General features: G+C 38.0%; 1 protein-coding gene and 1 long non-coding RNA gene across 2 annotated transcripts in view; one reads left to right on the top strand and one right to left on the bottom strand.

Moving 5' to 3' along the window:
- Positions 1–2,585, bottom strand: part of LOC109324208 — a 5,246-nt gene extending 2,661 nt beyond the window's left edge. Inside the window, exon 1 of the long non-coding RNA XR_002104876.1 lies at positions 1,112–2,585. This is a non-coding gene — a long non-coding RNA (uncharacterized LOC109324208). The remainder of the gene's footprint in view (positions 1–1,111) is intronic.
- The window catches only part of NHLRC2 (NHL repeat containing 2), a 52,864-nt gene that overhangs the window by 37,018 nt on the left and 6,281 nt on the right, over positions 1–9,565 (top strand). The window contains exons 6-10 of the mRNA XM_019556151.1: positions 4,514–4,607; positions 4,896–5,127; positions 5,563–5,685; positions 6,840–7,049; positions 8,625–8,850. Of these exons, the coding sequence (XP_019411696.1) occupies positions 4,514–4,607; positions 4,896–5,127; positions 5,563–5,685; positions 6,840–7,049; positions 8,625–8,850 (885 nt within the window). The remainder of the gene's footprint in view (positions 1–4,513; positions 4,608–4,895; positions 5,128–5,562; positions 5,686–6,839; positions 7,050–8,624; positions 8,851–9,565) is intronic.

Here is a 9,565-nt window from a genome sequence, read left to right as displayed (position 1 = left end):
ATTTGTGAGCCTCCTGGTACTTTGACATATGTAGAAAAAACATTTAAAGCTGTGTCTGCATCCAAATTACCAAATCTCTCTGAATCAATTCGAAGGGTTCTGATTCAATTCAGAGAGATTAAAGGGTTTCCTGATTCAATTCAGATTTGGAGATTTGGCCACCAAATCAGGCGGAATCTCTGCCAAATTGAATCGGGGACCGAAGCTTTGTATGGCCCTACTTGCTATATTTCATTGGTGGATAAATTAGATATATTGATAACTTGAAGAGCTTTGTGGATCCTTTATGATATACAATACAGTTTACATTTAAGGTGCGAAGACCTAAATTTTCACAAGTGGTTGCTTGCTTAATTTCCATCTTGAAGCATTTTGGATTACTTTCATGTTTTAAAGCTTCAATATACAGAATAGGAATCTAGCCAATTCCTGTGAGGTTGCACGTGTACTAATTAGCACATCAGAGATTCTCATCTAAGTTGCTAGTGTATTTGTTCCATTCTGAGATGGAATGCAGTTGCAGTGACAACTAATGGACTCTGAAAAAGACTTTCCTGGGTTTCTTTCCAAACCATATGAAATTTCCAACAACTTTTTAAAATACACAAAAGAAGCTGCTATTTGGGACTATTTCAAAAAGTGCTTAACATTAGGTGTATTACTGATAGATATTAACTGTCTCTTTGTGCAACTTTAATATATTCTGATTCAACCTAATATATTCTGATTAGAGTGAATACCTGTGGGTGCAGAATGAGGGAATATAAATGCATGTACATGCTTCAGCTTTAAACAAATCTCTCTTCCAAAATCAGAGCTACTCTAGACCTGCCAGTATCATAAAGGGAAGATTATAACCACGTACTGTATGTTGCATGCTCATTATCCTTATCTGAAGAAAAATCTCTGTTGTCCTCTTAACTTTTTTGTCTGTCCTCCAGTTTTATGAATTTGACAAATGATTTAAATATTTACCAGTTATTAAGCTTTGATTTGGACTTCACACACAAACCTGGGGCAGAGACTCCTTTACAATATGATGCAGGTTCCTTGGGCCTCAGGTGGAGGCATGCAGGACTATATGGATATTCTTTACCTGACTGGCACTCACCAGCAGAGGAGTATGGGAAGGGGCAAAACCTTAGCTATCTTCCCTCCTCAATGCATCAGCCACTACAGCTGAGCCAGCACAGCAGCAGGTCATAATGATCCTAAGAGGCCATTTTCTTTCCTTGTAGCTGTGAACACTTTACAGTATTCTTGTCCATACTAGAATTTGATTAAAGACTGTAATACAACCAGGAACTTGGATGTTATAAAATGCAATAACCAGCCTTTTTTTTAATGAAATAACAGTTGTTTAATTTGATACTGTTCTTTCCCTGGCTAACCTTGCCAGATGGAGTAGGAGTAGAAATTACTTAAATATGTCTACATGTGCTAGGATAATTATAATATGTTCTTCTATCACTTAAAAATTAATTCAGTTGAAACAAGCTATGGTCAGCAGTAGCAGTGATGAACTAGGAAGAATGAATACTCAGTGCTTTGGTGAAACCTCTGGTTTATCAAATGTTTATTTTTGGAATTTTTTTTTTTTTTAAACTCATCTTTGGATCCTCCAAATCACCAGAAGTTTATAGATGCTGTGAATGTTAAACTTTATTACTAAAACTTCTGCTTCAATAGCAGTGTTGAATATGTGGAGGAGAAGAAGGATTCGTATAGTTGTATTTGATTAGTCTTGGAAAAGCATAGCGAGGATGAATAGCGTTTAAAATGCGTTACTTTCTGCATTTGGTAGCGGCTATGCATATTCTTAAAATAGCTCATCAGAGTCAGAAAACTGTTTCTGAATGTGGAAAAATATTATTTTTTCCTTAGGCTGCAAGAGTAACCCAAGCTTCATAGGAGTTCCTCTATTAATAAAAATGGGTTTGGCTCTAGAAGGGCAATTTGTGGTTGCTGCTTCAAAATATTGCCTAGATTTTGGGGGGTTTCATTTTTGCTTTGGGAAGGTTGATCTTGTCAAGCTCGTAGAACTTGAACGTGTCCTTTTCTTTCTAGGCACTTTGAAATGTCAGTAACAAAGTCTTTGAACTTTGAGGTTAGAAAAGGTTTGATAACACTGGGTGCTATTAAGGGCCTTGCAGGAATGAATCTAGTGTTACTTTGTGAGTTCATATCAGTAGTAACAAACTTTGACACAAATATGAGACTTCTAAAAATAAAATCATGCATTTGTTTTAACATAACTATTTGAATAGCTGAACTATTATGTTTATGATGCTTCAATATCTGATGTATTGGTTTTGAAAAAGTTCCTAGTAAAATGAAAGTTGTTAGTGCTTTCTGTGTCTAAACAACATACGAGTAACATGCATGTCAATAGACCCCTTTGCCTTTGGTGGAATAAAGAAGATAACAAATAACTACACTGTTAACTGTTAGAAGAATAACAAATATCTGTGTTAATCCACTGTTCCTTATACTATGAAAACTTTTGTTCTTTTAACTTATACTTTCTGTGACAAGTCTTAATTTTAAGCAATAATTTTCTTTGTTTCCATAGGCCACTTACATGCATGCGGGGAGCCTGCTCCAATGCGTTGGAAATCCAGCGTGTCAGAGCAGGCTCAATTAATTGAGTCATCTGGAGCACATAAATAGACACTTTCTGACATGTTCACGTGTCACGTGTATCAGCGGTGCAGCATGCCTCCACACGGAGAAAATGGCAGTAGTACACTTTGAACTAAAATACATTAGGTGTGCTTTAGTTCAAAGTGTACTGCTGCTGTTTCCTCAGTGCAGTCACATTGTGCTGCTGATGCATGTGACATGCAGGAGCTTTTAACTAGCACAGCTCATTAATTAAAAGCACCCAGTACCACGTCGGAAATGCATGTAAAAATGCCTGTAGGCCTTTTTAATTAGTCGTATTTATTTGACCTTTTCTTTATTGACTTTGCTTTGAAAATGTAGTTTGTTTTGTTTGTTTATGCAATTTATATTCTGCCCATCCCAAAAAAGGCTCATATTGTACATAGTCTATCTTTATATTTATGTCTGTGTTATTTTACTGGAAAGTAAATAACATCTGGACAAAGTTGTCTAAGTTTATTAATTATCAGAAGCTTTATATAGTAAGTCACTGTTTGTAAAAATCATCCATTTGAAAAAAGTAAATTTTTAAAAAAAAATCAGCAAACCATAGCCATGGTTAACTTAAGAGCAAGCAACTGCTTTATTGCATATAAATGAGGAATAAGGCACCATAGGAGCAGGAGAAAATTTAGGGTAGTGACAGTATAAGCTGGGATTAGTCTTCAAGTAAATACCAAACATCAGTCTCCAACGTATCAGAGTATACCTTCCATGAGCACCAGCTTCACTTGACTCCCACTAAGGAAAATGCTTATGCCCCTCCTTTAACTTTGCTGCCATTTAATTTCAGTGAGACTGTTCAGGGGAGCAGAGTTAAGAACAGAGTTTACTTGCCAGATCAGAGCCTTGGATTTAAAAACTAATGCGGTGGCAGCACTAGGCTAACCCCGCCGTAAGAAGTTCTGGCAGTACATGCGTGTACACAACTATTTGACTTGCTCCACGCAGCTCTGCTACTATATGCCCTTGGGAGGGCATTGGCTGCTCTTACGGCTGGCTGCTGGTACAAGCTTCACTCCGCTCAGCAGAGATGGATCAACTCTGCCAAATGAGTGGAGGGTTCTGCCACCACAAAGAAATTTTGAGTGTGCTCACACTTAATGTTTGCAGGTAGATTTCCAGTTCTGCCCACAAAACTTAATATTGTAAGGCAGGGTAAGACTGTCTATGCAGTTATAAACAGGAAGTCAGGACATCCACGGGCATGCTGCATTGCTCCAGGTAGGCTGCCGCCTCAATGGGAAGCAGTGTAGGCATAGCTGAGCAGGCAGGCCAGTCAGGTTGGTACCAGACCAAGTGGCCCTTAGTCAGCTGGGATATGCTTGCCCACCCCAAGTACTGCACAGGGACAGCTATACTTCTTAACTTTTAAGAGGCAGTTTACTTGGGCAGCTCCACATGTTTGAGAGTACTGCCACTAGGACAGTAAGTTTACTCTCTGAACATAGCCTAAATTAATTCAAAGTGAGTATGTGGTAAGTAAGTAGTAGTGCTGTTCACTAGATCCCTTTTATCCTGCAAATTCTTAACAGTATTCAGTGAGAACTTCAATTTTGTCACTAGTTTGGGTCTTAAATATCTTGCCAAGATCTGATGTATTTGTTACCCAGTATGAATGTGAGAATATGTGGTAATACTTGTACCTAATGCCGACTGCATTTCCCATTCAAAATACCATTTTTATCAGAGGTTCTAGAAGCACAACTTTCTCACCTGCTAAAGCTATAGAAGAAGAGCTGTGAAGCTCTTGGTATGTGAAGGGAATACAGTTCTTTGATAAGTGTTCCCTTTTATAAATAATGGGACCCACCTTCATTCTGTTCTTTTCTTTTTGATGAAGTTTCAGGGACCCAGGAAGATGCTGTTCTATGGGTAGCCATGGCAGGTACTCATCAAATCTGGGCACTCATGTTAGAATGTGGAAAGCTACCAAAAGGAAGGTGAGCCCATATTGTGACTTAAATGCTTTTTCATAGGATGTACTTCCATAGATATATCATTAAATGCAATTTTACATTGTATTTATGCTATGCTGTTAACTTTATTTAGAATTTACAATTAAAAATACCAGTTAGAATAGAGGTGGTTCAAATAATTGCCTGTGCTTTATAGCCCCATTAAGTTGATAACGTACATATACTGAATAGATTTCCCAAACTGAAAGAAACTTGTTTTTGCCTGAACTGTTTCAAGCTTATCTTTGAACCTGGATACTTGCTTTCCCTTAGTGATTTAAAGAAAGGAACTTGCCTTCGATTTGCCGGCAGTGGGAACGAAGAGAATCGAAACAATGCATATCCCCATAAAGCAGGATTTGCCCAACCCTCAGGTCTTTCTCTGGCTTCTGAAGAACCCTGGAACTGCCTTTTTGTAGCAGACAGTGAGAGTAGTACTGTGCGAATGGTCTCACTGAAAGACGGAGCAGTGAAACACCTTGTAGGAGGAGAGCGAGACCCACTGGTAATAACTTCAGTCACTTCAGACTTCTCCACACTACCCTACTAATCTCTCTCAGCTGGGAGGAATAACTGTTAGTCTGGAGAGGGTAATTCAGTCTCCATGCCCAGTTGTGTCTTAATTTCACTATTTAGATTATAAATGCAAGTGCTGGTTGTGGCATTTATTTCTGTAATGCAGATTGTTGGTCGCTAAAAATTTGACTGACCAACTCCTTCACAAAATAAACTGCCTTGTGTCACAACTACTGAAGTTGGCTGATGACCTAGAGGTGAGCCTCCATATCCATACTCAGTTCCTTAAGTTCCCAGCCCCTAAGTTTTTTGTATCTTTTAAAAGTGAGCCAGCTAATCTCCATTTTAATTGTGGTAATTAATGCTGTCATACGTCAACTCTGAATAGCCAGCTAATTGTGTACTAAATAATACACTTTTTTAGAATTTGTTTGCCTTTGGTGATGTGGATGGAGCAGGAATAAATGCAAAACTGCAGCACCCCTTAGGAGTAACCTGGGACAAGAAAAGAAAGCTACTTTATGTAGCAGATTCCTACAACCATAAGGTGAGTTTGTATGATATATTGTACCCAACTGTATTTGTCACTTTTTTCATCGCAAAAATCTGATTCAAATATTGTAGGGAAAGGGTCTCTCAGATTCAGTCATGTAAAAATTGTATTTTGCACAACCAAGCAGAAAGACATTTTTTCACTTGTTTTTGATCCTGGGTTTCATCTGATCAGGCACTTTATACATACAACATGCAATAATAATGTATATATGTATTCTTATTTCAGTTACACTAGCACCCAGAGGTAGTGATTTTACACTCATACTTAAGTGTGGATTAACTTTATGCTTTGTGAAACATCTTTCTGATATCAGTGGAACTACTCATAGCATGTAAGATTCAAGTCTTTGCAAATGTTGTAGAGGATTGAGGTTGAAGAAGGTAAATGTCACATGAAACATGAGGAAAAGGAAGGGAGGTAAAACAAAGGTTTATAGTTTTAGCAAATTGTAAGTGTGTTTATTTATGAACTATACTCATTTGCACATCACCGTTTTAAAAAAAAAAAAAAAACTTTCCAAGTTGTGCTGTACTGAATTGGTTTAAAAGTTGGTTTAAAATTGTTATGAAGCTGCTTAGTAAGAAATATGTGAGGTTTCAAGAACATAGATTAGAGATCTGTTTCTTAAATATTATTCATAAGCAGACACTTCCCTCAAGTTCCTGTAGCTATGCACATGCTTACCAGTGATTGCTGTAATTAAGCCACAATAATAAAGTCATACACAAGAATGAAGATCAGGGTTTGGCTATTTTAAATATTCATTAGATTGTCTATGTTAAAGAAACTGAGATTAATGTATTTGCCATTCTTATGTCTTGGCTGGGTATTTGTGATCAGGGAAGAAGATGCTGTACTCAGGATTATTAGTTTCAGGTTTGGGACAGCTGGTCACGTTCATAAAATTGTGCAGTGAACCTAAAATTGCTACCTTACTACCATTTGATTTTAAAAAAATACTGAGAATTGATGGTCAGAAGTTCTTGCCACATGACGATGTGTCAGGTTGGGCACTGGGTAACTAAAGAACCCAGGATCACTAGTCACTTCTGAAAAGGGTGACCACAAGTGCACACAGAATATGTTTGCTTTTAATTCTGATACATTTACAGGGCTTTTGTTGTTGTTCATTTTGTTTTCCTTAGATTAAGGTTGTAGATCCCAAAATGAAGAACTGTGCTACACTGGCAGGTACAGGAGATGCAAGTAATGTTAGTGGCTCCAGCTTTACAGAATCAACTTTCAATGAACCAGGAGGTTTGTGTGTTGAAGGGAATGGCCGCCTTCTCTACGTTGCAGATACTAATAATCATCAAATTAAAGTCCTGGATTTAGAAACAAAAATTGTTTCCATGGCAAGTCCTATTTATGAATGGTTTTGATGCAACATTTTGTTTCTTGGTGTAATTAGTAATATGGAATTTTCTTAAATGATAGCAGATTTTGTTTGGATGGTATGAAATAGCACAGCTGATGAATCCAGTGCATTAAATGTCTTCCCATAATGTTATGCAGTGATCTGACAAATGACAAACTCTAAGGATATCCTTTTAGGCTTAAAATAAATACTCATTTTGTGCCTAAAGTATGGGAAGGATACTGGTACAAAGAAAATAAGTTGATGAGCCTTTATAAGAGTGTGACTACAGAGACTTAAGTTAGTCTCCATTAGAACAGTCTTGCAAGATGAAGACTGCCATATGAGTTGGGCCGCACCAAATTCATGGTGGAAGTGGGGTACATTTCAGGTCCTTTTAATCTTGCAGATTTTCCTGCACACCTTCCACCTGGCTGATTTAGCTCCAGGCTGATTAGTGGAGGAGCCTCTCTTGCGGCTTGCTTTTAATCGTCAGGGAAGTAAAAACTGTGGTTTTAAATATGGCCTCCTGCCACTGATTGACTGAGGGGCCCCAGTGGTCCTGCTGCTTGCTGGTCACCAGCAGGGAGGCAAAAACAGCTCTGTGTTTAAAACCGTGGTTCTCGCTTCCCTGCTGTTCGGGACCAAGCCACAAGTGAAGCCCCTCCACCAGTCAGAGGCAGGGAGGTGTGCAGGGGAACCCGCAAGATTAAAAGGAGCTACAGCACACCCCACTTCTGCTATGAATGCACTAGGGTCCTACTTATGAGCACCCAAAATTCCCACTGGAATTAATGGCTCAGCAACTCTGTGGATCAAGTCCCAACCAATTATATGAGATCAGCCACTTCTGTATGGTATTTTTACCAGATCTTACACATGCATTTGCCATTCTCTGTACTTCTACAGTTGCCAGATTTTTTAAAAATAAATCCATGAAATATGGAATGGTAGGAAAGCAGCAAAGTTCACTTGTGGCAAAGGAATTAAGAGAATGGTATGATGCTGGTTTACTTCATATGGCTGTCATATGGAAAGCAAAATGGGTAGCTGTTCCTTATATATATAAATTTTTTTTTTTTTTTTAAAGATTACCCATAAATGTATTTGCTTACTATTTCTGCATTGGTTACAAAATTGAATTATTTTCCAAATCCAGTAAAATAATCTGCATGCTCAAAGACCAAAAGTTTTGTTTTCTGAGATTACAGCAATTATTAAGTTAACAGTAAGAGCCAATGGGCAAAATTGAAAGGTGATGTAGTTTAAAATTTAAATAAGGAAAGAAAAAATAACATGGGCAGATCTTTTACAGTTTAAAAGCAAAAGCTTTTCTGGGTCTTTCTTTTACGCTTTCCAATCATTGCATCATTTCTGTATTCTGGCAGGTGTACTCACTGCAATTAATACATTGCAGAGTAAACACCTTAAGATCAGTAAGCCGTATTCATTCACATTAGCTGCATAGGTGTGTACTATGAATATAAATTGCATCATGCTCTGCAGAGTTGTGTATCGGGGAACACGCTTTCAAATACGAACTTATTAATTTTTTTGTTTGTTTCATTGATAGCTGCCTATCCTGACCACTGAAGCCTTTGATGTTGTAGATCATCCACTTGCACAAAAGCCTAACATGGCAGGCCTCCCAAAGCTGCCTAAATCTGCACCAAACATTCAACTTCCTTCATTGACTGTATCTCCTGGGCAGACACTTCAGTTTTTATTACAGTTAAGCCTTCCTGAAGATTCAAAGCTGAATGAGGAAGCACCCAATTCATGGTTTCTCACAGCAGAAGGTGAAGAGTCATTGTTATTAGATCAAATATACTGTTTATATACTTGTATAACGCACACACTTGTATATGAGGCGTATAGTGTGTTTTGACAAACAAGTAAAATCTTAAGTTTTAGATTATTGTGTCTATCATTACAGGTATAGTAAGAAAATAGTTTTTGTCTAGGCTAGTTAGTTTTACATGGCAGCTGTTACCAGGCCTGTAAGGTTCATAATTGTAATTAAGATCTGTTTTTCACCATTCAGAAGTTCTGTTCAAATATAAATTTCTTCAGGTACAATTGGATGTGATGAAAGGATGCATGTGCTACTGGTCAGAACAGTAGCCTGAGACTGTCTACCTGGAGCCCATGATCTGCCACAGACTTGCTTTATATTTCCTTTTAAAGTCCTAAAAGATGTTTAGATTCCTAAATGCTGTTGTTTTTGATGAGAGGTAGTAGTTGAAACATTGCTGAGGATATGGATTTTGGCTTCTGAGGGGCCAATCTGGTTTTTGCTTATAGGTCAAACAAAAATAGGCAGCTGCCCTCAGGAGGATGATTTAAAAGAAAGCAGAGTTGGGTATCTAAGCTCCCAGCAGATAGTCAGTGGGGAGAGTTCTGACAGGTGATTCAAGGAGCCCAGACACCAAGAAGGAAGCATCTTAGTACTACCCAATAAGAGATCCTAAGTACAGGGCTGTCTAAAGTCCAGCCCTTCTCTGGAACTCAGCT

The sequence above is a fragment of the Crocodylus porosus genome, unplaced genomic scaffold, assembly GCF_001723895.1.
Source record: "Crocodylus porosus isolate Cpor-Errol unplaced genomic scaffold, CroPor_comp1, whole genome shotgun sequence".
Lineage (NCBI taxonomy): Eukaryota > Metazoa > Chordata > Crocodylia > Crocodylidae > Crocodylus > Crocodylus porosus.
The sequence above is the reverse complement of the archived record's forward strand: the minus strand, read 5'-3'. Positions and strand labels throughout refer to the sequence as shown.